At 51.7% G+C, this 24,863-nt stretch overlaps 8 protein-coding genes across 11 annotated transcripts; 3 read left to right on the forward strand and 5 right to left on the reverse strand.

Moving 5' to 3' along the window:
* Window positions 1–1,043: 1,043 nt before the first annotated feature.
* Window positions 1,044–2,615, reverse strand: NCU02259 (hypothetical protein; the record flags this gene model as incomplete). Its single annotated transcript, XM_954810.3, has 1 exon — window positions 1,044–2,615. One exon carries the CDS (start codon window positions 2,613–2,615, stop codon window positions 1,044–1,046), a length of 1,572 nt encoding a protein of 523 aa, XP_959903.3.
* Window positions 2,493–5,276, reverse strand: NCU02258 (hypothetical protein; the record flags this gene model as incomplete). The annotated part of the gene is made up of 6 exons (XM_011396819.1): window positions 2,493–2,525; window positions 3,467–3,763; window positions 3,837–4,286; window positions 4,424–4,846; window positions 4,952–4,997; window positions 5,176–5,276. 5 exons carry the CDS (start codon window positions 5,274–5,276, stop codon window positions 3,593–3,595), a joined length of 1,191 nt encoding a protein of 396 aa, XP_011395121.1. The 3' UTR covers window positions 2,493–2,525; window positions 3,467–3,592.
* A 3,568-nt stretch (window positions 5,277–8,844) lies between these two features.
* NCU02257 (protein-tyrosine phosphatase 2) lies at window positions 8,845–11,964 on the reverse strand. Its single transcript, XM_954808.3, has 2 exons — window positions 10,726–11,964; window positions 8,845–10,643 (listed from the first exon to the last, which is right to left on the reverse strand). The coding sequence occupies exons 1-2, from the start codon at window positions 11,114–11,116 to the stop codon at window positions 9,319–9,321; spliced, it is 1,716 nt and encodes a 571-aa protein (XP_959901.3). The 5' UTR covers window positions 11,117–11,964; the 3' UTR covers window positions 8,845–9,318.
* Window positions 11,965–12,896: 932 nt separating this feature from the next.
* On the reverse strand, window positions 12,897–15,860 carry NCU02256 (exosome complex exonuclease Rrp6). Its single transcript, XM_954807.2, has 3 exons — window positions 15,150–15,860; window positions 14,757–15,090; window positions 12,897–14,701 (listed from the first exon to the last, which is right to left on the reverse strand). The coding sequence occupies exons 1-3, from the start codon at window positions 15,725–15,727 to the stop codon at window positions 13,145–13,147; spliced, it is 2,469 nt and encodes an 822-aa protein (XP_959900.1). The 5' UTR covers window positions 15,728–15,860; the 3' UTR covers window positions 12,897–13,144.
* A 229-nt stretch (window positions 15,861–16,089) lies between these two features.
* On the forward strand, window positions 16,090–17,252 carry NCU17251 (hypothetical protein). The gene is made up of 5 exons (XM_011397076.1): window positions 16,090–16,450; window positions 16,503–16,540; window positions 16,602–16,678; window positions 16,747–16,840; window positions 16,896–17,252. Coding segments are annotated over exons 1-5 (252 nt in total). The 5' UTR covers window positions 16,090–16,409; the 3' UTR covers window positions 16,898–17,252.
* Window positions 17,253–17,374: 122 nt separating this feature from the next.
* On the forward strand, window positions 17,375–20,741 carry NCU02255 (N-acetylglucosaminyl transferase component Gpi1). The gene is made up of 7 exons (XM_011396818.1): window positions 17,375–17,866; window positions 17,988–18,080; window positions 18,166–18,394; window positions 18,462–19,593; window positions 19,648–20,109; window positions 20,167–20,270; window positions 20,330–20,741. Exons 3-7 carry the CDS (start codon window positions 18,260–18,262, stop codon window positions 20,648–20,650), a joined length of 2,154 nt encoding a protein of 717 aa, XP_011395120.1. The 5' UTR covers window positions 17,375–17,866; window positions 17,988–18,080; window positions 18,166–18,259; the 3' UTR covers window positions 20,651–20,741.
* Window positions 20,742–21,060: 319 nt separating this feature from the next.
* NCU02254 (tubulin folding cofactor C) lies at window positions 21,061–24,312 on the forward strand. 4 transcript variants are annotated; one of them, XM_011396815.1, is made up of 5 exons: window positions 21,061–21,342; window positions 21,718–21,802; window positions 22,111–22,212; window positions 22,276–23,150; window positions 23,243–23,736. In XM_011396815.1, the coding sequence occupies exons 3-5, from the start codon at window positions 22,137–22,139 to the stop codon at window positions 23,444–23,446; spliced, it is 1,155 nt and encodes a 384-aa protein (XP_011395117.1). In that variant the 5' UTR covers window positions 21,061–21,342; window positions 21,718–21,802; window positions 22,111–22,136; the 3' UTR covers window positions 23,447–23,736. The 4 variants fall into 4 exon arrangements, with proteins under 4 accessions (XP_011395117.1, XP_011395118.1, XP_011395116.1 ...); XM_011396816.1 differs by having other exon boundaries at window positions 21,061–21,338; XM_011396814.1 differs by lacking the exon at window positions 21,718–21,802 and having other exon boundaries at window positions 21,061–21,338.
* Window positions 23,849–24,412, reverse strand: NCU02253 (hypothetical protein; the record flags this gene model as incomplete). Its single annotated transcript, XM_011396813.1, has 2 exons — window positions 23,849–24,105; window positions 24,139–24,412. The coding sequence occupies 2 exons, from the start codon at window positions 24,410–24,412 to the stop codon at window positions 23,849–23,851; spliced, it is 531 nt and encodes a 176-aa protein (XP_011395115.1).
* Between the last annotated feature and the right edge of the window lie 451 nt (window positions 24,413–24,863).

Below are 24,863 nucleotides of genomic sequence, written 5' to 3' on the forward strand. Positions count from 1 at the left end.
ATATCCTCCATGTGACTATTTGTAACTACTACTTGTAACTACCTACTTGGGATTGTACCTAAGGTAGGTATCGTTGTAGTCAGTCTAACACACTCACTCAGTCCCCTCTCCCGCCGCTCACTAGTGTACGTCTCCTTAAATTTACTTACACGCTCCTCCTCACTTGAATATCCCATGCTTGTGATTCCCATGAGAATATCAACAGAAAAAAAAAAAACCCTTCCCATCCATACATCCATCCATCCGTTCCCATTCGCTGTTGCTCTTCTTGTTAGATGGAGCGTTTTTTTCTTCTTTTCTCTTTTCCTTCTTTCCAACTCAGTAGTGATCCTATAAAAGTGCTCCGTCCATCCATCCATCCGTCCGTCTAGCTTAGCTTGTTGTTGAAATCAAACAGTCCAAAAAGAAGACGCGTGATGCTTGAGGCATGATAGTTTCTCTCTCTCTCTGTCTCTCTCTCGCCTGATTCACGTCCACATAGGGTACACCCCAGGAGAAAAGCAACAATGATCTCGAATGCAAAGATGGTTGGTATTTATTTTCCCCTCTCAAATACTACCTCTACTTCCTCCTTCCCTTGTCTTTCTCGTACACCTCGCTCGCTAGGTCGGCTTCACCCTGCTTCTATACGCGCGCCCAGCCTTCCGCGCAATTCTCTACCAGGTCATTAATTCATTACCCATTATTTAATCTCTCCCACACACGTAAAACAAGTTTGGCAAATTTCGTGATGATATCAACTGCTGCCGTATCCGCTGCCTGTCTGTCTGTCATCGAAGTGCTATACTTGTTAGTGGGAGTCTTCTTCTTCTTCATTGACGTTGAAGTCAAGCTATTGTTACACACAACTGTCTCCTCGGTTATAGTAGTAGCAGTGGCGGCGGCGGCGGTGGTGGTGGTGGTTTTGTTTCTGTTGGATGTTGTGGCGATCGATACCAGCCCGCGCGAATGGATGAATGAATATATGTACATGGTGCCAACGATCGTTCGTTCAAGTATGATTGTGGTCCGTAAGCGTCTTTGGTGGAAGACTCCTGTCTTCTTCATGATCCCAAGACGACACGCAGGTCAAGCAAGAGCTTCACGAACCTAGCATGGAGCTCAATAAAGAAGTCAGGAAGACCAACCAGCTCAGCCAAGCCTCGCTGCTTCAGCGCGACTCCAGAGGCAGAAAAACCGCTGCCCATCCTCCTGGACAGACCGCCGCCGCCCATGAGAAAGCTGCTACCGCCGCCCGGTCCGCCGGCCGTGGGAATGTGGTTGGCGGGTGCTGCTGGTTCCGAGTGCAGGCTTCCTCCGTAGCCAGGGCCTCCGGGCATAACGGGGCTGTTGGCTGATGACTCCTGGAGTGACCTTTCGGCTTCTTGCTCGGCCAGTGTCTGGATCCAGGTCGCCAGGTCACGGAACGCGGCAGCGACGAATCCGAAGGTCTTCATGGCAAGACGTTCACGGTGGGTGCTAAGGGCTAGGAAAGCGTACACGCGCTTGTGGCCTCGCGCATGGACATCGGGAATTCGAAATATGTAGGCCGTTGTGTAGCCGGCAGAAGGGTCGCCGAAAAATATTGGCCCACCAGATGCTGCAGCGCCGACACTGTGCGTTGTAACGTAAGCCGGGGGGCTGGGTGAAGCGCTCGGCGTAATCCCCGGGTTGGCGCCTGAGGAAGGATAGCCTGTAGCGGGAGGTCGGGGAAGAGTTTCCAGAGAGAGCGTCCGCAGACAGGATGCGCGAACAATGGAAAACGAATTTGCGGCAACGGGCTCGTGCGTTGAGGTATAGTCGAGATAATGCGTATGTGCCGTAACCCCTTGGGCGGAGCCACTGCTAGAGCGTGAAGCTAAGGAGGCCGTGGTCTCAGCACGACGATGTGAGGGACGAGACTTGGTGATGGACTCATCCTCGGATGGGATCGATGAGGATGTTTGTGAAATTGGTGGTGATGGTTCATCCATTCCTCCAGAGAACACGCGAGCAAAGGGAGCACGTGTTCGTAATGTAGGCCCCTGCTCTGGCTTTGGTTCCGGATTTGCGTCTTTGCTACTTTCTTGCCGTTTGGGTAGCGTCAAGGCGCAATTATCGCACGGACCGGCGCGGCGAGTGACGTAGTCATCATAAGTCCTGCGGAATCCTGAATCGCTGCGTCGCTTTTCCTGTTGCGATAACGGGGGCCCGGTTGGAATCTGCGGACTTTGTGGAGGAGTTTCAACGGCCGAGGAAGTGCCAACAGTCTGGGAGACGCGGCGAAGCGAGGCGCGATATTCCTGAGCTTGCTCCTCGGATACAGGCGCAGAAGAGCTTCTTGATCCACCGCCGGCGAGGTCCATTCGGCGTAGCGCTTCGGCGGCAGCGGCTACGGCATGGACCGAGGCATTAGCTGCGGTGGCACTCGGAGCCGGCTGGTCGGTAACATTGCTGTGGTCGTGTTGCTGACCCTCCTCATAACATGTGCTGCATGGAACAGGGAGTCCTTCGGTGACCATCAAGGGGGTGGGCCCGTGAAGGTCGCAATAATGCGCCAGACATAGCTGGAGACGAGGAGTGTGTGTTAGCATCTTGTAGAAATCAACGAAATCGAACAAAGGACACGCGGTCCAAGTCTCGGTCTCGAGATCCATTGCCTTTTTCAGAATCGAGGCGACATTGTCTTGTAAGAGATGAAGAGCTGATTATAATCATGAGCAGTAAGAGAGAGGGTAGTGATGGTGTGATAGGAACTTGGCAATAGTAGAGGGTATGGTGGTGGTGATTATCAGAGGTGGCTCGTCCCTAGAGAATATCAAGGGATGGATGGTGGTAACCTAATTGGCATGGGAGTGTTCCGGAAACTTGTATGAAAGGCCGGAAGGGGTTCCCGTCGTTACGAGACAGAGAGATTAAAGAAATGCTTTCTGCGCCGCCGCGAAATTCAGGATGAGACGGCAAGCATCATGTGCTCGTACACCCGGCCTGGGCACCTACTTTCTGACTTGCTCAACTTCCAGTGTTACCGCTACCTCAACTAGCCGTAAAGGATGCCAGTCTATATGCCCGGCCACACTTGCTTAGACAAGGCCAGGCAAGCACAAGAGGAAGGAAGCACAAGCGTTGCGACCTCGAATTGCAAGCGCGCCAGCCTGTCGGTTCAGCAACGTGGGGGAACACAAGACAGTCCCGGTGAAGTGAGCAGGGTCAGGAAGAGATGGGATAGGACAGAAAAGGATTTAAAAAAGAAACAAGCAGGATTCGCAACGGGCAAGGCGGTGAGCATCAAGAGAAGGTACTTGGTTGGTGTTGGAAGGTGTGGGTGTGGGAGCGAGGATGAGGATGTAAGATTGGGCTTGTGGTTGGGTAGTTGAGGTTGGAGGTCCGGGTGTTGGAGTGGAAACAACCATCAGGCTGAACATGCCACACTCACTTGGTAGCAAAGGGGGCCCGGGGGCAAGGATTTGGGTTGCGCTCGGGTGAATCTGGAACAAAGCTCACTTACAATCGACGTCATGGTGTCTGGCCTATCTTATCTGGTGTCCAAATAAGGCACCGGGTTTGGTCTTGTATTGTCCCCCAAACAACCGCGTGATAATATCTGGTTGATGCCGTTTGATGTAAGCCGGTCTTACAGATCCGGACTGGCTCTTACACACACAGCCTGAACCCGTGGCAAGTTGCGCCGGGAGGATATAGGATGGATTGATAGGAGGTGTGGTGAAAATGGAGGTACGTTGGTGCACGCCGAGGGCAGACTAGTCCAGTGATGGCAATGGCGCAGTGAAAAGAAAGAAAGTCGCTAAAAAGTTTGACGCCTCGCATTAGCCGGAAAAGTTAATTTACTCTTTATGTAAATCGAGGGCGCGGTTAACCTTTACAATAAGGACCTGCGGGCTGCGAATGCCCCACGTGCCATTGCCGTTGCGTGGATGGTCCAGACCGTTTGGAGGCGAGTCGGCGCAAGAATGTGGGAGGCAAAGGCCGAAGACGCTCTCTTTCGACACCGTTGAACTTGTACAATGTCCGCCGGGTGGACTTTTAGTCTCGGTTGGCAAAGTGACTAGCGCCGTAGTGCGTGGGTTCGTTGTTGGTCTGTTGTTGTTGTTGTTGCCGACTGAAGTGCCTCGAGGACAGCGGGTCGGGACGGGATACGGGATACGGGATACGGGATTACCAAAGCAGTTGCCGACTATGGTGGGGGCCAAGGGGCTCCAGGTGAGAGTGAGAGTGAGGGTGAGAGGATGGGATGAATGAATTATGTATGTATATGTCAAAGTATGGATATGAGTGGTGAGGAAAGGGGATGAGTGACCAGCCGGGTCCTGTTAGAGTCGTTGGGTCCCCATATAAAATATGGTGAGAAGGTTGAATGGCAGGGTAGCAGTGAGAGGCAGAGTTCGCGGGAGCCTCGAACGTCAAACAAGCTCTTCTGCCAGATGCAGGGCAGGCCCGATCGTACCTGTGGTCCTTTTTGAAAGCTTCCAGAAGGCCGGGAGTGGATATTGGCAGCAGCAGCAGCAGCAGCAGTGTTAGTCCACAGCTTTGCCGGATTCGGAGTCCCGGGCCATCCGACAAGGGGGGCCGACGTGTTGTCCCATTTGGGTCCTTTCTCACAACCTAGGTCTACACTACATACCAAGACCGATGAGATGCCGATGGTGATGGTTGAAGTCGAGCCACTGGGGTTTGGTCTGCTGGGATGGCGGTTGTTGCAGACTCCCCCAGGTGTCCCGGCCCAGCCAATGCTGCCCTTTGCATTGGTCAAGATCAACCCGCCTGGGGATCCACACGACCGAGACCCGCTCCGATGCAATGGTGGGGCAGGTCTCGTCAACTGAGGTGCAAATCGGCCACTGAATGCATCCATCCTTCTGGCTTCGTTCTGCAGCCCCCAGCATCATTGCAACCTTGTTGGTGTTGTCGATGCGAAGCGCTTCAGTTCTGGCCCATTATTACTGTATGTACACTTTTAGAGGTAGGTACTTACTGTTCGTGATGAACAGTTACAAGGCTCCAGGTTGCTTTCGGTTCGACTTTGAAACAAAACGGCAAGCGAAAACACGGTCGTACAAGTCGGTACTTTGCAGCTGAGGCCCCGCCCTCTTCACCCCAACAGGTACAATTTCACATGCTAGACTAGTGCCGGTGAACCCCAAGCAAGACTCGAAGTCTCCAGGATGTGTACGAACGAATACACTACAACATACTTACTCCGCAACAAGCGAGTCCTTGCGACGAACATACGTGTTACCCGCAGAAACCCTCACCAACCGCAATCTAGCTTTTGTCCCGGTGGTTGCTGCCTCTGGCATCGTCGTCTCGTCTCTCTCCGAAAGGGTAGGTAGCATTCCAAGGTAGTGTACTCATCCGGGTCTTTTGCTCCTTCACCGCCCGCACTCTGTCAATCATGCATTTTCATTTGTTGTGTGCACCCACCAAAATAGCAACCGTCAGATTTCAACTGCGTTACACTTTACAGACCACTGGGTTGTCTTTCAAAACATTGCGTGGTCCGAAACCCTTGGATGAAGAGCGAGCTGCTGTCAACAATCCTCACCACCACCACACCAGCCATGCCCATCAGCGACCGGCGTCTATCGCTCATTTCCGAGGCCCTTGTTCGGCCGGCGAGCATGCTCCAGCTTTGCCCCGGACGTCTTGCTAGTGCCAAACACCCTTTTGCGGCCCAACCCATCTTCTCTTCTTCGTTCGTCTTTCACCGTAGAACTGAAGCAAAAGCCAGCTGACATCACCGTCAATCGGACTGTTTCATGGTGAGACTTGTCCAGTCTTGTTTGACCCGACGGCAGCTCCGTACCAACACGAGCTCTCTTCGCAAACGGACGACGGCACCCACAGTCCACGGTATTTCCTTCCAAACCTTCCATCTTCTCCGAAAGTACTAGGATAGTCATAGCATCGTTCCATTCCACCCATACTAGTGCACACTAGTTCGTCCGTCATTCATTCATTCTCATGATAATCAGTGAGAGAGACGTGGTGGCCGAATCGGCACTCGGCATCACAATCTAGTCTACTACGTAGCAGAATGATCCCAGTATATACCAGCTCGTCTCTATTCATCTCGCCAAACTGGGCTACAAGCCTACAACAGACACGAGCTGGGCTTCTCAAAGCCAAGCAAGGTACGGACGTGGTTTACTACACTCGGTCGAAAATGAATGACTGTGAGTGGATCGACCAGGCCTTCGGCTGCCAAAACCCGTGCCCGTTTTCAGCACATCCACACCACATGGCAGACACGCGGCTGAACAGGGTTGGGGGCTGGGCATGTGTTGTTCTCAGCGAGCTATCATAACAGCTAGGGTCACTTGCGAACCCGAACGACCCAAGCTTGAACTTCCGCTTGATGGAAAAAGAAACTGTTATGTGACCCCTTGCCAAACGGCACATGGGGAGTATCCATCCCGTCCATCCCGCCTTTTGGGCATTAACGAGAGGTGGTGTTTTCTTGGATCCTTCCCACTGATTTATATTCTCTTAATTCTCTCTCTTTTCTGTTAAGAGACTCCACTCGTTCTAGACCGTTTTCAACCAACTTGACCAATGACCCTGATGCTGAAGAAAAGGCTTGGCACCTTTTTACTATTTTGAAGCTATCCACAATGAGTGTAAGTGGAAGTCAACAACCATCGATGACTTGACGACTTCACACGTTTCTTGTTTTTTTTTTTACACTCCCACTTTAACTCATGCATTACTTTGACTTGATCAAGTCTTTTTTACTCAATCTCAGGTTTCGAATGCACCCTTTCCGATATTGACCTGAGTCTGCGGCTGTCATGACGAACTGTCACACTGTCTGTTTGACATTATTAACTGGTAAAATGTGCAAGACATGCGAGTTTCAGGTTTTTTTCTCCCATGGGAACGAGAGGAAGGAAAATTAGACAGAGAGCAAACCAAACCATCTTCCGAGACCTTTCTTTGTGTCTTGTCTGTCCTATCTGTTGTTATCCAGCACAAGGCAACGAAGACATGGAAGGTACTAGATAAGCTTGTCCAACGTCCTTTCTCTCTTTTTTCTCTATCCCGTATAATGATATGGTAAGTATGATCCAAGTTTGGTACGTACCTCTTTGGAAACCTCAGTGAAGTACCGGACTATTGGACGCATTTTTCCGTATACCGAGAGAAAAAAAAGAAAAGTCACGTTCAGTCCTACTGCGTCCAGACACGTTATTTAAGAGTAGTGACCGACGTTGTCCAAGGCCCAGCTGACCTGACCGATCAAACCAAAAGCTTGGTTCGTTTGGCTTGAACAACGTCAGTCGGTCAACATTTAGTAACAACACTTATATTTTAGCCACGGACTACGGTCCGATGTTCATGTTCAGGCTAGAAATGAGAACGTAGTGGTAACCCCCTGTTCTCGTTTCCCGTTTCTTCTTCTTCTTCTCTTATTTTTTTTTTTTTGTTTTTTTTTTTTTTTTTCCCGGGTACACACACACACACACACACACACACACACACACACACACACACACACACACACATACACACACATACTTTCGCTCTCATCATTGACGGGGACAAACATTCAAATGTCTTGAATGGGAAAAGTTTATGTTTCATATCGATAATTCCTTGTTCTGTGCGAATTTCCCATTTCCGAAATTTCTACGTTTTTTTTTGACGAACCCAAAAGTAGATAAAAGCGGAACTGTTTCCGCGTTGTCGGGCAGTCCGTGGTAAGAAGGTACCTACCTAAAGGTACTCAAGAGCTACTATCAACCACGGGCTTTGATATATTGGCTATCACATCCACACATCCACATCTACCACACCCGACACAAACCAAAAAAAAAAAACACAGATTCGCGCTTTTCTCGGATCCTGTTCCGGGGTGGTTGTTGGTGGGTGTGGTATGGATGACGATAACGATGACGATAAAACGGGAACTAACTAACTAACTGATCCGATCCGATCCGACACCTACCAGCATATACTTACATATGTACATTCTTTGGTTCCGTGTACGGTGGTGCATCTTACATATATAGATAGGTAGGTAGGTAGCTGAAAACGAAAACATACGGGTTCGGGTTCCGGTTCAGGTACGTTCTGCATATATCCGCGAGCCATCACCATAGAATGGGTGAGGGTGATCAATGGATTATGAATTACTATACACTTACTGTGGAGCTGGGGGTTGGGTTGGTTGACTTACCTTACCCTCCATTTTTTTTTCTTTTTTTTTTTCCCTCTCTATTTCCACCCCTTTCTCTACACGATTCTTTTCAAGCAATGCGATCCATATCCGGCTCGTTATATTTACCTACGGTACCTGTATCCGGGCCGATCACCACCAGCCTTTTTGACCAAGAAAGTGGAAGAGGAAGTGAAAGTGAAGGTGGAAGTGGCTGCACAACAACAGCAAAAGTTGGGCAAAAGCAAGACGTACATACGCATATATATATATACATATATGTTCACACGCGAGGAAAGAAAAGTACGTCTAGCATAGCGTGGATGTATGATCAATATCTTGCATTTGGTACCTTGCGTATGACCTCTAAATAGATAGGCATGCATCAGTACTTCCGCAGCTATGCGCGAGTCTAGTCCATCCTCACAGACGCCATATGTGCAGGCAAAGGCGGTCCGATCCACGCTGCAGGTCATCATGTCATGTCATCATGTCCGAGCTCGTCAATTGGGACTTTGCAGGAAGGTAGATACCTAGTGCTGAGGTGTGAGTTGACGCATGCTTATTAGAGTTCCGTAGACGTGTATCACAACAACACAAGATAATGGACGCGCAAGCTATGTAACTGAGTTGTGGGAAGACTTTCCTTCTACCACCGACCAGGCAGGCAGGCAGGCGAGTGAGGGCACACGCAATTATTGTAACCTCAAACAACTTGATATCGCGATATGTGTGCCCCAAAAAGTGACTAATAAGCAATGCAATGCAATGACATTATGAAAAAATGCAACGGGGGTATCTAAGACGTACGGATGCTTGTGTCCACAAGGAGATGATTAGAGTTACTTGGTGGTACCTTGCCCCTTACCCACCTCCTACCATGTTCCTTCCTCTCCTGCTCTTTAACTTTTTCCTTTCTTTCCTGTAACCCCTTACGGTCTATCGTTTCTTCACGACCAGGCGCCTACTTAGCAGCTGTTTGTCTTCTAACCGCCTCTGACTATTGTCATCATGCCTCCTCAATTCCATGGTCCCTCGACAGCGGCCCATTGAGCACCCGCTCCTAGCCATAGGCCAACAGGAGAAAGAACCAGCTAACTCAACCGGCCATAACCCCAGACACGGAGGCCTGAAGATGAGGACATAGTCCGCGAATGCAATATGGGAGGACTCAACGAGTCGCTCTACTTCTCCGAGTACCCATTCACATAGAAGGGATCGCCAGGATCAACCTCCAGCCTCTTGGCCGCCCTCTCTCCCGAGCTCGAGTCATCACCATCACCTCCATACTTATCCAGCCACAGCTTGCGCATCACCTGGTAGATAAACAGATACTGGCTCTCGGCCTGCACCATGGTCTTTCGCTGCTCCCTGAGCTGGTTGACCACCTGGAAAATTAAGTCGTTATCTTCCAAGCCCTTTGTGCTGCCTATGGGCGACATGACTTCCTCCTGCGACGTCCTAACAGGCGAAGACAAGGACTCGCCAACGCCAGCGGTACGCTCATCCCAGTTCTCCAACACTCCCGCGTCCAGCTCCCGCATGAGATGCTCCAGCGCTATGAAGGTACCGCTGCGGCCAACGCCCGCGCTGCAGTGGACGATGCGAGGGTTGTGGGGGCCCGCGTTCTTCTCTCGAGATAGACTCATGAGTGTAAAGAAACTGTCGAGATCGGCGAGGTCCGGGACGCCAAAGTCGGGCCACTTCTTGTAGAGGAAGTGCCACACAATGCGCTCTTCGACTTCTTCCTCTTCAGAGTTCCGGCCTACCGTCTCTTCTGGTTCACTGATCGTGAGGTTCTCTTCCGTCTCTTTTGCCATCTGGGTCAGAGGCGACGTGATCTTGGGTTCCTCGGTGGTTGCGTTTTCCGGCTCTGGGGTTTGCCTTTTGCTCTGCGACCCATTGCTCTTGCCGTCCACACTCTTCCTTCCAGCCGACTTGTGCACATGGATCACCATCTTGCGAAGCTCGATCGCATCACCGGCCGGAGTATCCTCGATCCCTGCGCACCGAACTGTGGCGCGGAAGCCATCGCCGAACTCGTCCCCCTCGTTGATCTCCAGTGGGGGATCCTCCGTCGTCCGGGGAAAGTACTGGTAACATTTCTCAAAGTCGCCCTCGTGAGTCTCGGTCAACATGACGATTACGCCGGGGCTCTCGAGCTGCTCAACGGCCATGCGCCATACATGGTCGGTTGTACACTGTTTGGGGCCCTGCATGGCGATGTAGCGATCCGGTTCTTGTGTATTGCTTGTTTCCCCATCGGCCGTGGTGAGGACCGTCGGGGGTAGGACAATAGGCGAGGCATTGATGTAGTCGATCTTGCCCTCAGGCACCTGAAGTTTGATTCGGTTGTTGTGCCAGGGTTGTATGTTGCCGTATCTGTCGAGCTGCCGAAGGTGCGGTCCCATTACGCGGGCCCAGCGGAAATCTCGTGAGGGGTTCTGTGTCGCTTCTAGGATGCGCTTGCGCTCGAGCCAGATGATTTCTTGAAACTTGTTTTCAATTTCTGTAAAACGTGAAAGGCCCTGTTAGTGTATGTGTCTTGGGAAAAAAAGTGAGAGCGCCAAAAGGCGAGCCATAGAGCTTACCAGACTCGCTTAATTCCAGGAAAGAGGGCATCTTGGGTCGGCCATCTTTCTTGAGCTGTTGCCCTGACGACGTCTTGCTCTCGGCTGGCGAAGCAGGGTGGTCTGCGGTACCGTTGGAAGCCATAACGGCGGCGACAGTCGGTGTCTGTTTGTGCGAAGCGGGAGAGGACTCGCGGGCCCTCTTGGACGAACGTGAAAATACTCGAAAGGGACGGAGCTTATGGACTGAGCGTAGCGAAGGAGTGGCGGTGGGGGTTGTTAGTTCAGCCGAAGGAGACTCGGTTTTCTCAGAAGTACTTTCTGACTTGGTGGTAGTAGGTGTGGTGATCAAACTGGGAGCGGTGATGTCTCGTTTGCGCCGATGCGGGCGTAGTCGCGGAAAGTGGTCCATGGTGGGGACGCTATAAATATGACGTCGGCGAGGAACGGTGTAATTCGACGTGCAAATCGGTTGACGGTGCCAGAGGCTACTGCGGTGACCGAGTCTGGCAAGTGAGAGAGGCTTCTGACGAGGGCACAGGCGGCCTCGGGGACTCTGCCACGCAGACACGTCAAGGTCGGGTCCACTGTGGTGCTTGGAGGGCAAAACGAAGGTGGGATCCTGTAAGGCTGTTTGACGGATGGGATGGAATGGCACGATGAGCAATACTAGGACTAAGTGAATGGCTCTTGTTTGTTGGAAAGACGAGGCTGTCCAGCGGCGATCTTCAAGGCTGGTATCGTGGTACTTGGTGAGCGGGAGAGGGAAGCTTGAGGAGGGCGGTAGTTATATCGGTTTTGCGCCGCAATATTCAAAGGCGGCGCATGGGAAAAACACAAACAAGAAGGTGTAAGAGTACCTCTCTAGTAAGTCAAGAACCGACAATGCCGATCTTGCCAAAGCGGGTGGGGCGCCAAAAGTATTCCGCCTTTGTTTCGCCGGCGACGGAGTGACAATCAAATTGTTCAGTTTCCAGGGAAAAAGACGCAGTGAGGCAGCTGGACACCTCCAGTTTGTCAAATGGACGGGACCGTGAGTTCAAGTCCAGCATGGAACAAATGACGACCAAGCTGAGCGTCGCAACTGCCTGTTATGGTCAGATGGCATCTGATGTTAGTGGAGGGACCCTACTTAGAATGGCTCGCGCTGAGCTTCCCGTCCTTGCTCCGTCCCGGGCCCCCCTGCGAGCTGTACCCGCCCTGCCGAGAGGGTTGGACACCAACTGCAGGGTAGGCAGGGGTACCCCCCCTTGACCTCTGACCAAAAGACGAGAAGAGGTCGAAACCCTGTAGACCAGGGCGACATGAAAAAAGAAACGAGAACGGCACTGCAACCGAACGAAGCAAGGCTAGAATCCTCAACAAGCCCCGTCATAGACGAACCCTGCCTCATTTCCCGAATGACACCACAGCACCATCATCAATGACCGCCATCCATATCTCTGGTCTCTCCAATCCTGGGCGACTAGCAGGCATGGCATGGCATGCTCAGCAGGAACTGCCTGGGTTGCCTCACCATGTATCAGCAAGGCCGCTCATCTGTCCGGCAAGGTACCTATTTAGAATGAATCCTGCAATGCCCACGCGACATGCCGCAACAGGAATCCTTGTCTGCGCCCCTGGGTTGCAGCAGCATGCCAGCATCGGATAGGTAGAGCTTTGAGCTACATACCTATCTTGGGCAGCATAAGATCCTAGACGAGAAAAGCAGGACGACATACCTACCGCTGGTGGCGCTTCGATCGTTTCTGGTGTGTCGATGTCGCCTTAGGCTGTAGATAGTTGTGGTGGTATGTATGTATGTATGTATGTATGTATGTATGCATGTATGTGTGTAGATAGGTAGGTATATTCTCGGAATACTACAGTATCATTCCATGACTTGCCAAATGCCAAAATGGAGATATATACGCCTTGATCATGAAACGAAACGCCTGCCACGAGATCTCAAAAAGGTGTTGGTAGGTTACATTGGTCTGTCAACTGGCTCTCATGACCGCCGCGCGGATCCCCTCCACCTCGTGGTACCTCGTGATACCATCAGATAGAAAATGAAAATTGAGTCTAATACCAGTAATCAGCTTGGGCAAACTGTAGTGTAGGTGCAAGTTGATTGTGTGAGGTCAAACATGCAGGATATATAAAGACATAAATACTCACACCGGTCGAGACTCTGTATAATTTGATGCAAGGTTTCTGTGGCTCAGCGTTTTGTAGAACAGGATGAAAACTCGACGTCTCTTGGCCGTCATCAGTTATTGCTTGGTATCTATGTCTCTACCATAAGCCATCTCTTTCTCTTCTCCTGTCGCATATACTAAAACGCACCGCGATAATAATAGTCCAAGTAAAAAAAATAAGTGGCATCAATGGCCAACACAGCACTGATCGTTCCATAATCTATCCTATTTGCCCTCCATCTTCCTCATCCGCCGGCTCCTCACTTCTTAAAGGTAGCCGTCCTGCCAGCCGCCTTGGCCGTGTAATGCGCTCTTGCGCCCTTGGGTCCTCCCTGAGACTTGTTTTCATACGGGTTAAACCTCTTATTCGCCTTCTTGACGTCCTCCTGAGTCTTGCGAGCACGCAACACCGACGCAGCCTGAGAGTAATCAAACGGCTGATCTTCCTTCTCCTCGCCCTCCGCCTGCTTAGCGGCAGCAGCAGCTTCTTCCTGCGCCTTCTTCTTTGCTTCCTTCTTGGCGGCCTTCTCTGCCCTTCGCTGGGCCTTGAGAGCTTCCTTGGCCTGCTTCTTCTTCTCCTTGGCCGCTTTCCTGGCTGCCTTTTTGGATTTCTTGGATGACTTGTCGCTTGCCTCTTCCTCCTCCTCCTCTTCTTCCTCGTCGGAGTCGTCACCTTCGGCTTCACCACCGGTTTGCACGTCGGTTTCGGTCTGAGGCGCGGAATCCTCCATTTCGGCATCTGAGGCCTCCTCTTCTTCCTCAGACTCTTCCTCGCGCTTGCGCTTGCCTCCGTTCCTAAGAGTGAATTCCTGGTTGACTATCACCTCTTCCGGCGCCGGCTGGGGCTCTGGCACCGCCTCTTCTGGTTGATCCACCTCCATCTCAGCCGTAGATCCGTCCATGAAGTCGGCCGGATACGGAAGGGTGATTTCCAACACGTCGTCAAGCTTGGCAGTCTTCGCAGCCGTGCCGTCCCAGACTGAGCTCAGAGTGACGCCGCCCCAAAATTGTGACCGGTCAGCTTTGAGCTCCTTGACGTCCGGAATGTCGCTATCGTCGGCGATGACCGCAGCAATCTTGGCGGGGGCGAGGATAGATGACTCGCTCTTGAAGATATCCATCATCTTGGGACCGTTCACACCTTCCTCCCTAGCCTTTTGAATGACGTCGAATAGATCATCCAAATGAGACTTGAGGCCCTTGGCGTTGCTATCCAGAATACTCCACAGAGCCTTCTTGTCGGTCGGGAGTATCCGGGCAATGTCGGCCAGAACCTGCTGTGTCATAAAGAAGAAGGGACTCTCGTCCTCACGACGAGCCAAGTTGTCACGCCATTGATGTACGGCCTTGTAGACGGCAAACTGCTCGCCGTTGTAGAGCGTTGGGGACTTCAACAGCACATTATACCACCCGCGGGGTCCCTGGCCGGTTTCGACGTTGTAGCTAAGGTTCTCGTATCGTTGCAGGGCGACATCCTTGGACCTCTCGAGGACCTGCTCGAGAAGGTCAGGCTTCGGCTTTCCGGGTGTTGAGCGCTCCACGAGCTCGTTGATGATCATGTCGAAGATGTAGAGCAGGTAGTGGGTATCCGACCGCGCATAGTAAAACATCTCCTCGGGGAGAGGTCTGATGCGCCAGTCCGCAAGCTGATACTTTTTGTCGGCTTCGAACTCGGCAAACTTGCTAAGCAAATAACCCAAGCTCCTTCCAGGGTACCCGAGAACGGCGCAAGCATGATATGTGTCGAAGAGACCTACAACGTAGAGACCAAGATCTCTCTGCAGCCAGATGACATCCATGAAAGCACCGTGAAGAACCTGGGTCAAGTTAGTCGATAATACAGTGAAAGCAGAAGGCCAGGATGTGTCTCACCTTGACAATGTTGGGGTTCGCAAAAACCTCATTCAGAACCTCAAGCTTGTGCCTCCAAGGTTGAAGAGTATCAATGACCCAATCCTTCTCTCTGGTACTGATCTGCATGAGAGACAACAGTCCGGTGTAAGACCTAAAATCGTGGTGCTCCAGATCAAGCGCAATTTCCTTGGCCTGCTTGAGCTCCTCCAACATCTCCAAGACGCCCTCATAAGTATCAACCCAGATGGCGGATGTCGAATCGATAGGAAGGTACTCCTTGGGTTCGCGCTTCTTGTACACATGCTCAGGGTACGGTGTCGTCTTGATCTCGGTTTCGTAGGGGTGTTTGTATCTGGGAGATTCATGTTAGCGACATGCTCTTATGATATTGGAAAGAAAGGTTAGACGTACTGTGTGTTGTTGTCATCATCGACAAAGGTGGTCAGGCTGTCTTCCAGTGACACCTTGGCATGAGGCTTGGACGACAACAGAGGCTTCCAAGGACCGGTAGCGAAGTTATCGACCTTCTTCTCGAAGTTATTCTGTGGTTTGAGAATGTTGGCTCTCTTCAAGGACCAGTCAAGACGATCGTTAGACGACTTGACGCGTTTTTGGGCGCGGCCCTGGTCGGCGGGGGTAGGCGCATCCTTCCGCTTGATCAATCCGGTGTACTCGTCGAGGCAGGTGTCGGCTTTCTCGAGCAACGAGTCGATCACGTCGACAATGTTCCGCCATTGGATGTCCACGTCGTCGGCATCTTCAAGAGCGCCAACCTTCTGGCCGGTAAGATTCGCGGTCGACTTGAGGAGCCCGTTGGCCAGGGACAGAAGGCGGCCGGAGCTGTTGTCGAGTTGACCACCGACAGTCGGGTTGACGGTGCGCTGGAACTGAAGATCCTCGCTGGCGATTGAGTTGGCGGTTCGGGTCGTAGCGACCAGGGCGGCTTGGAGCGATTCCCTCAAGCTCTTGAAGTCCAGTGAGCCGTCCATATTGGCCGGTGGTTCTGGAGTCGTTGTGGTGTGGACGTCACTGGAAGTGGAAGCCCGGTTCAATTTTCCAAAAATGGTTTGTCGTTCTGCTGCTCTTTGGGAACTTTTTTTGCGGACAGTCCCAGCATGTGGCTTGTGGAGAAAGCGCCAAAGTGAACGGGACCTCGAAAAGTGGAAGCTGCCCGATGGATGCCATCAAGTGGGCCTCGAGTGAGCTGTTCCCGCTCTGCGCTGGTAGAGGTACCTGATGGCCCATGCTGGGAAGTAGAAGCACTAAAGTAGAGAGACTTTGGGCAGCCGATTACATAAGGCCAAGGGGGCGCTTGCCAAGAGCCAAGATTGTGCTGATCTGGACCACCAACGTTCGTTCATCCATCGGCGTCCAGGCTTTTGAGATCCGTCCTGTGACGAAGTGGAAGTCCGCAACCCCATTGTTGAATAGCACCTGGTACTTGTTGGTTTCCAAGCGGACTCACCGGTGAACGTTGATATTTGAGATTCCGTACAACCGTCTTTTCCACCAAAAATATTCACCTGGAGTATCTCACGAACACCCTTCTATACGATCTTTTGCCCAAAACATAGATATACCGTCGATACCCATAAGTCATCGGACACCGTACCAAGCCTATCGTTTTGTTGGCAACACCTACGGTTGAAAACATAGCTCTGGACTTTAAAGATGTCCCAGTCACTCGCCAAGGAATGCAACGAGGCCAAGGAGTAAGTTTTTGTCCTTCATACGGAAAGAAAACAACATCTTAACCAGTTGTAGACGTTACGACACTTGCTTTCTCAAATGGTACAGTGAGAGTAAGTCTACAGGAACAGACACCCCAACTCAGTGGACATGTGTGATACTTATACTGGACAGAATACCTTAGGGGCAATGGTACCGAACAAAATAACGAATGTTCAATTCTCTTCAAGGAGTATAGCTCTTGCCTGCAGGTAGGACGCAAAACCATACAGCGCCCGTACTCTAGCATCGAGATAGCTTACCATATGGCATTTTACAGGTTGCTTTGAAAGAGCGTGGCATCGACAAGCTGCTTGAAGAGGCGCGGGAAGAACTCAAGGACAGCGACTCAACATACATGGGCAAGAAAAAATGTGAGTTTGAGCTTACGAACATGGCCAAAGTTGAAAGGATGACTGACTTGCTCAGAATACCAGAGCTGGACGACGTCTGAGTACCTTACTGTACCACTCGTCGACCAACTCCTTGAACAAAGCCGCAACAATCCAGTTATTCTCCTTACATTGCTCAATTATCTCTTCTCCGTATATATCATATATCGCCTGGTATTCGTGGAAGGACTTTCCATTATGCACACCCTCCATGTCTTGAACAAAGCCCATGTACCAAAAGTGTCACCCGCTGGTCTTTGACTGTACCTTTCTGATTATATCTTCTGTTGAGTTGTTTTCAGTGCTCTCTGTTATGGACGGAAGCCATGGATGACTTCAAGTCGGTTGAATGTTCCCCTTCCAAATAAGGTTTCCCGTCCTTGAGAAGTGGATCCTCCCCAACATCCAATCGGTTCATTACAGAGTGCCGTGCAGTCGCAGCCAGGTCGGGTTGCGCTCGGGGACTCTGGCTTCTGGGCGCTAGAACTTAGAACGCTCCACACTCCCTGTAATACTGCCTAAACTGCTTCGATAAACTTCAGCGCGAGTCTGAGCCGAGTCTGTCCACCACGACACGACACATAACGCATCTGATCGCCCTGCTCCCCCGTCCCCGTCCCAAATCAACAAGTTTTCGGCTTCCCGTTGTGCTTCCCGTCAGTACCAGCTTTGCCCGACTTCGACCTACCTAATCCAACCTCTTCGAACCGTCGAGTATTGTTTTCCCCCTCCCATTACAGCGCCCGCCAATTCCTCATATAACCGCACCCACTATCCGCCCGCATTTCCTCTCCCCACACAAGGGAAAGTGACATCGGACTACAGCATCTACCGGCCCAGACTTTTGCCGCGATCGCATGCTCGAACAGTAAGGGGCAGCGCGCCTCTATGCACCCCTTTTCTGTTCTTACACTCGGCATCTTCGTAGCTGGGTATATCACCGCCCGATGGGACCTCGTCACTCGCCTATATGAGCTTGCCATATTCGCTTGGAACTACGGAGTGGTGGTAAGTGTCACATGCCATGGGAAAGAGGGAAAAACTGTGGCACTCCGCCCCCGGCCAACCACCATTGCGCCGAAACAGCAACAGCCTGGATCGCTAACCTTGTGTGTCAATTCGTCTCTAGACTCGGGCCGCCAAGGGCTTCGGCGTGTTAAGCCTTGTGTTTCTCATCGTCTTTATTCCTGTGCAACGTCTTGCTACTTTGGAGTCGAACCTGGTACGACCACCACCACCAGCTTGCTGCTGCTGCCCCCAACCAACAGTCGATATGCGAATCCCATATACTGATAATGCTGGTCCAGCATCCGCGATCGCCAGGATCAGGTATCTCCGCGAGGGAACAACTAAGGAGAAGGGGCTCTTTCTGATTGGTTGCTTGCGATTGCGCTATCTGTCATGCCAGAGGATGATGGCTTGATGCGCGTGTTCTGGCCCACAGACCTTCCGCGATCCGACTGTAACGGCGTCGTGGTCGGCTGGAGGAACTCGGCCTTGGATGTTCTCGTGGTGGCAGTACTGGAGGAGGTTGAGGTTTGTGCCCTCCGGGTCTACAGCTGGCCGGGGATGGATGTGGACAAAAGCGCTGACTCTGTGATAGCCTCGACGTGTTGAAAGCGCGTTAAAGCTCGGTAACCTTCTCCGTAACGCCCCTCACCCAGTCAGCCGCATCTACGAACAATGCGGCAAATCGTCCATAAGCGTCTTGGGCGTCTCAAACACTCCAGACACCGTCGAGGTCGACTCATCATGGATCCGGGTTACGATAGCGCCTAAACAGCGTGTGCCTTCTGTCACCTGTGCTCGAGCGTCTAGTATCCAGATTATCCTTTTCGAGCGGCCTCTGCCAGGACGAATGCAGTACATGTCACTTAATCCGATTGCCTTGGCACTGGGAGACAAACACGATGGATTTAAGCAAGATTTCGCCGACAGTGGGGAGGAGGACGACGAGAAGCGGGAGCGTTTGAGCAAGGAAACGAAGCGAAAACTGGTCGAGAAGCTCAAACAACATTCGGTGATAAAGCGAATTCCGTCGCCCAAAGAACGAGCGCTTGCCACAATAGTCAACCAAATCAATTGGGCATGGGAGCTCGAAAAGCTACTGCAGCAGAACGTCTCACGCATCGGCACTCGTCCTAAGAGGGCTTTGAGCGTGTCAGAACGAGTGGTCGAGTCGGCAACCACAGCTCGCGACATGGTCTTGGTATGGCTTTGGGAGTTGATCACCATTTACGTGCTGCCCGTCATCAAGAAGGTATTTGTGCTAGGCTTGATGGCTCATAGGGTGGTCGCCGAGATGTTATTGCGCATACTGGAGTGGCGGCTTCGGCCCAGATATGCAGCTCTGAAAGACATATCTGCGACGGCTCAGCAAGTTGAGATTCGCCTCCAACAGTTTTGCTACTGGCCGATGCAGTATGTCACGCTTCGGATGAGGAAGAACGACTGGGCGAGTGTAACAACGAGTCACCCAGACTACATTCGGTTTTACAACAGTCTCTGGCTTGTTGCCAATGATGTTATCATCGGTATGGCGTTTGGTTCCTACATTATTGAAAATGCTGGCTGGGTGGCCGACGAGATCAGCCGCCTGCTCACCACTTATACCGTCGAAGCACTGCAGAGCAGCATTTCCTGGCTCATGGGCTGGCCGGCAGGCTTGAAGCTAAACACGGAACTAGCGGCGTTCCTTGGTGATCTGTTTCTGTGGGTTATTGAATACTGGGCGAGTAAGTTTCTGGTCTGCTCTTGGTATCCTAGTGAACATACTGACATTGGCAAAGGCTGTATCGAGACGATTCGGCCCATGCTGCCACGTATTGTGTTGATTATCGGCTTCTCCAGTTTTGCGGGGGCAAGCATGCCTCTTGCCCTATTCTCGGATCTCCTTTCCATACTCACGATTCACATATACTCCTTCTACCTCGCCTCGGCCAGGATATTTCACTGGCAGTTGAATATCCTCCAGTCGCTTTTCCACCTCTTTCGCGGCAAGAAGCACAACGTCCTTCGAAACCGCATCGACTCGTGCGACTATGGGCTCGATCAACTCCTTGTGGGGACTATTCTCTTCACGGTCCTGTTCTTCCTTTTACCCACCGTGGTGGTATTCTATCTGAACTTTGCGATTGCACGCATGGCGATCATTCTGTTCAAGGCTTGCTTCGATACTGCACTTTCTTGTCTCAACCACTTTCCACTTTTCGCATTGATGTTACGAGTCAAAGATCCGAAAAGACTTCCAGGTGTGTGTTGTCATACTCGGTTATCGGTCTCTATAATCACCACTGACTGTTATCCAGGCGGCATCCGGTTCGAGCTTCGCGACACCCAGGATTTTGGAGCCACCTCTAATGATAATATTCCCCTTCGTCAACACCCCTCGACCTCTGTCATTTCTCTTCAGGTATGGCAATCCCCATTCATGAAAGGCCCCTCAAAGAGCCCCAGCTAACTGCCTTATAGTCTATCCCTCTGGATTTCAAGTCCATGTTCTACCAATACTTCCAGATGGGCAACCGGATCCGGAAGCACTACCTTTCGCCCCGCGTGGCCCTCTGTTTGCTGACGGGCAAGTTCGTCCCGCCGCTCAACAGGAGGAACCTGTACAGTCTTCAGTACAGCATGTTACCCGCCAAGAGAGCTGGGGTGATGGAGATGTGGGATGCCGTGAACTCGTTGCCGGCGTCCAAGAGGAAGTCGATGCCTATACAGGTGCCTATCTTGGCGAACGGGAGGAGGCTTCCGAGCAATTATGGCGGAGGGAGGTCACGCAGTTATGGATAGCGATTCGATAGAAGGCGTGTGTACTTTGTAATTTTGACTTGTAAATATTGGGCCTTATTGGATGCGTAATGTCATTGTCAGTTGCTAGCGATTCATGTGTTGTTGTTCGAACTTTGAAGTTGAGTCCGCACCCATGGACGTTCGTTCTCGATATTTTCGAACACAAACGAGACTAACAAGTTAGCTATCTCGTCTTGAGTCAAAACTCGCTTATCTTCGAAAATTACAGAGGTAAGTATGGAGTACTCGAGGTGGTGTTGGTTTAATATGGCGAGGGAAGGAAGGTGTAGCCATCAGCACCGGACCCTTATTTACAAGTAATTTATAGCTCCTTCCTGGCCCCACTATAGCTTCCCCAGTTTCTCGCTGTGATACCCCTTGTCTCTAGGTCCCCACACACAAAACAACGACGTTGACAGCATTCCACATCCAAGATTGTGCCTTCCAGTCACTCGAAAGTATCACGACACCACAATCGTACTACAACTGCTTCTACCTGCCGTGGTCTTCTTAAGTCATTCAGGAAGCCGTCACCTCACCTTTACCACTTTCAAGTTTCTGCAACCTACCTGACCAGCTGCAGTGAGGTCGTCACCCGCAGCCAGCTTCGTGTCTTAGAGCAAGCGTTACTTACCTCCATGTCTTTCCGACTGCGACTTCCCTGATACTTGGTCTTCAGTTTGAGCAGGTAGGTAGGTGACTGACTGGACCAACTTGTACCTTTTTCACAAACTGCTTCTCCTCCTACTACCAAACACACTTCACTTTCATTCTCTTTTTCTTGGTCACTCCGACAGTGCGGCACGATCCCGCCGTCCTAACAAACGGAGCCATCGATACTATTTACCCTTACCTATTTACTCAACCTCTAACCACTGCACCTCCGGGTTGTGTCCCGTCCAGCCTCCATATCTCTACACTCCATACCTTTGCTTCCGCATTCACTCATTGCTATCCCCTCTTCTTGGTTATTGTTACCGAAAAACAAGACGGATACGTCTGGTCGGGCACATAGATTTATGCTGTATTTGTACTGGCTATTTTCTTACACCACAAACACAACGAAGCCTAGAACTAAACCCTAAGGACACGAGTATACTAGACTAGGGACGAAAACAAACCCTTTTTCCGAGAAAGGACAATCTCCAGCTTGTGAGCATATTCCCCTCCTCCTCCTCCTCCTCCTCCTCCTCCTCCTCTCTCCGCGTTCAACTGTTTTCAACGTCGGCATTTTGCATCATCGAGGGGAAAATGGTATGACATGGAATGAAGAAAAGCACACACATGTTTAGCCGGGTCTTATGGTTGTTGATAAGTGCACTTTGCATTCATGGCGCAAGTCACCAGTTAAGGAGATATCCAGGGCTCTTGATCATTTGAGCCTGCGATTTGAAAATGAAGCTGGTGTTGGAAGTTTTAAATTAGTCTTTCATAACGCAAACGGCTTACAAGACATACAGACAGATACAACGTCACACCTGAAAAAATGTCTGCGCAAGGAGCCGCCCACAAAGAAACACCCAAAGAGACGTTCTATCGTCAGTTCCAGGGGACCGTAGCAAGTGAGTCTCCTAATATTTCCAAAACCGCTTGGCTTCAGGAAGTCTAACTGATGGGACCTAAAGACCTCCAAGAGCAAATCAACCACCTCGCCAACCTCTCTGCCGTTGCAGGCGAACGCCACGATACCATCGAGCATATCCTGACCGGCATTTCACGGCTATCCAACGAAGTCGCCGATGCCGCCGACTATGTCCCCGCCTACGACCAGCGCACCTACTCGCAAGCGCTCAAGCAGCTGACGGACCAGCTCAACGAGGCCCAAGCCCAGTTCAGGCCCAAGAGCAGGTTTCAGTTCAAGCGCCGCAATCCGCCATCCGGAGGAGACGCCATGGCTGATAGGAAGAACGATGCTCGGTACATGCTCCCTGCGGGAGGTCAAGATAAGAGCTCTTCTCCCTCGGCGGTGACCGCCGTCGCCAATGCCAACGGTTCTAAGTTATCCTCGGAGGACCACAAGGACAGCCTCAGCAACCTGCCGTCCGTCCCCGCCAAGAACTACAACGAAGAAATTGCAAAGGACTCGACGGATTCGAGAGTCCGTAAGCCGAGCTTCTCAACCGCGCGGGACATTACGCTTTCGGACCACGAAAAGCTGCACATCATCCTGCCGCTGTCGGCGTCCAGGGCAACTTCGGCTGGGGCGCTCACAAATATGAAGGGATGTATCGTGGACATGTCGGTGCCGACGCGGGTGTGTGCCGGCGGCGCACCGTTTGCGAGCCTGGCGCTCAAAAACATTTCGGGCAGCTTGATCGTTGCGGGCCACGTGGATGGGCCGGTGCACATCACGGGCCTGCGTGACAGCAAGGTGCTGGTGGTGGCGAGACAGGTGCGGATCCACGAGTGTGAGAACGTGGATTTTTATCTGTATTGTGCCAGTAGGCCGATTATTGAGGATTGCAAGGGGTTGAGGTTTGCACCCGCTCCCAAGTTTCATGTGAGTTGTTTTTTCCGCTATTTCTCTTCCCTCAATTTTTTTTTTCCATTGGGTAGTGATTTTGTTGACAAAGCCTTTTTCTCTTTGCCTAGTCGGCCGACAAGGACGAAAGTACCAACATGTGGGATCAGGTGGATGACTTCAAGTGGTTGAAGGCGGAGCATTCGCCAAACTGGAGCGTGCTGCCGGAAGAGCAACGCATCACGGAGGATGTTTGGAAGGATAAGGTCCCTGGACATCCTGGTGCAGGCCTTGATGACATCTTGAGCACAGTCGGCATTGGTGCTGAGGCGTAGAAGCCTAGAAGATCATCAAGTCTGAAGACGATCCGGAAGGTTTCTTGGGGCTGGCGCAACCTGAAGTAGCTCGAGGCTGGGTAGTGGTATCTGTATCTCCTGCGGTCGAACTCGAGTTGTATCGTGTAGTGGTGTAGTGTAGAGTATTGTGGTGTCGAGAAGCCTCATGACGTTGCCGGCGTCGGTTGGGTTAGACATTCCTTGTAGCGATAGTCATGGCGGTGTCCAATGTAGGCATCCTTACAACCCCCTCAAGAGAAGGCATGGACACCGTCTCGCCAATTTCTGTGTTCATCCCAGCCGTCAAAAAGGTGATAGATGGATGGTAAGGCCTAGACTTGGGTAGAAGGCAGAACGGTGAGTCGGAGCGTTTCACCCCCAAAATCCTTCAGCCTTCCTTACCTACTCAACCATCATCCTCTCCCCTTCCTCATCCCGTCTACTCTGCTCCAGCCTGGCAAACTGCAGTCCCTCGTCGCGTATCTTTGCCAACATGGCAACCTGCTTCCTCTTCCTCTCCTCCAGCTCCGCGATCTCCTTCTCCTGCTGCGTAATCGTCCTCCCAATATCCGGGAGCGTCAAAACCGCTTGTCGCGCCCGTTGGAGTTTATGCTTGAGGTTATCCGTTGCTTGGGGGAGGTCCTTGGCACTGAACGATCCTGCTGTCGTTGCGTTTGGGTTGGAGGTAGTACTAGGGATGGGGAGGGGGGTGGTGCCTGTTACTGCGCCGGGGGCGGGGGTGCTGATGGGAGCGTTGTTGGAAGAGTTGGGTCCGCCGTGGGAGGGGTTGATGGAGGTGGAGGAGGATAAGGAGGGACCGATGGCGCCCGTGGCGCCGGTGGCGGCGGCGGCGTCAGCGGAGCGGGCGGAGGCTTGGGCGGCGCGGAATTTGGTGAGGATGAGGGTCAGTTCGGTTAGGGTGTCGATTGCGTCGGGGGAGAGGGTGGGGGGGATGTGGGTTGCCATTTTGCTGCTGGTGTTGGTGTTGTTGTGGTTGCTGTGTTTTGGTTCGGTGGCGGAGAGCTGGTTGGATGTGTCGTGGTGTTGGCTATGGTGGTGGTCGTGGTGATTGATGGCTATTTGAGATATGTTGGTAGTATGCCGTGGTGATCGCGATGGTTGTCGTCGTCGACGTCGTTGATTGTTATTGTTGTTGTTGTGGTGACAGTTAGTGGTTGACGTGGTTACGGCTGTGGAAGCTGGAGGAGCTCTGTTGTTGCGCTAAGCCGAGTCTAACAAACTAGAGCAGTGTACGTAATGGCGACGACTCCGGAATTGTTAACACCGGCGGTATTGTGGAATTCCAATTGACTTTTTTTTTTTGGGTTCGGCGATAACCTGATTGTAAAATAGAGGGGGTTTTAGTGTGTGAAATCCAATGTACCAGTACGTAATCTAACCTTAAAAAGTTCCCGTC

The sequence above is a fragment of the Neurospora crassa genome, linkage group VII (genome assembly GCF_000182925.2).
Source record: "Neurospora crassa OR74A linkage group VII, whole genome shotgun sequence".
NCBI lineage: Eukaryota > Fungi > Ascomycota > Sordariomycetes > Sordariales > Sordariaceae > Neurospora > Neurospora crassa.

Excerpts from the sequence above, each read along its gene's own strand:
- NCU02257 (XM_954808.3), bottom strand. The coding sequence starts at position 11,116 with ATGGACCACTTTCCGCGACTACGCCCGCATCGGCGCAAACGAGACATC. Across the intron at positions 10,644-10,725 it reads CCTGGAATTAAGCGAGTCTG|AAATTGAAAACAAGTTTCAA; the intron begins GTAAGCTCTATG and ends CACGTTTTACAG.
- NCU02256 (XM_954807.2), bottom strand. The coding sequence starts at position 15,727 with ATGGACGGCTCACTGGACTTCAAGAGCTTGAGGGAATCGCTCCAAGCC. Across the intron at positions 15,091-15,149 it reads GATGATGACAACAACACACA|ATACAAACACCCCTACGAAA; the intron begins GTACGTCTAACC and ends TGAATCTCCCAG. Across the intron at positions 14,702-14,756 it reads CGAACCCCAACATTGTCAAG|GTTCTTCACGGTGCTTTCAT; the intron begins GTGAGACACATC and ends AACTTGACCCAG.
- NCU17251 (XM_011397076.1), top strand. The coding sequence starts at position 16,410 with ATGTCCCAGTCACTCGCCAAGGAATGCAACGAGGCCAAGGA. Across the intron at positions 16,451-16,502 it reads GAATGCAACGAGGCCAAGGA|ACGTTACGACACTTGCTTTC; the intron begins GTAAGTTTTTGT and ends AACCAGTTGTAG. Across the intron at positions 16,679-16,746 it reads AGTATAGCTCTTGCCTGCAG|GTTGCTTTGAAAGAGCGTGG; the intron begins GTAGGACGCAAA and ends GGCATTTTACAG.
- NCU02255 (XM_011396818.1), top strand. The coding sequence starts at position 18,260 with ATGCCAGAGGATGATGGCTTGATGCGCGTGTTCTGGCCCACAGACCTT. Across the intron at positions 18,395-18,461 it reads CAGTACTGGAGGAGGTTGAG|CCTCGACGTGTTGAAAGCGC; the intron begins GTTTGTGCCCTC and ends ACTCTGTGATAG. Across the intron at positions 19,594-19,647 it reads GGTTATTGAATACTGGGCGA|GCTGTATCGAGACGATTCGG; the intron begins GTAAGTTTCTGG and ends ACATTGGCAAAG.
- NCU02254 (XM_011396815.1), top strand. The coding sequence starts at position 22,137 with ATGTCTGCGCAAGGAGCCGCCCACAAAGAAACACCCAAAGAGACGTTC. Across the intron at positions 22,213-22,275 it reads GTTCCAGGGGACCGTAGCAA|ACCTCCAAGAGCAAATCAAC; the intron begins GTGAGTCTCCTA and ends TGGGACCTAAAG. Across the intron at positions 23,151-23,242 it reads CACCCGCTCCCAAGTTTCAT|TCGGCCGACAAGGACGAAAG; the intron begins GTGAGTTGTTTT and ends CTCTTTGCCTAG.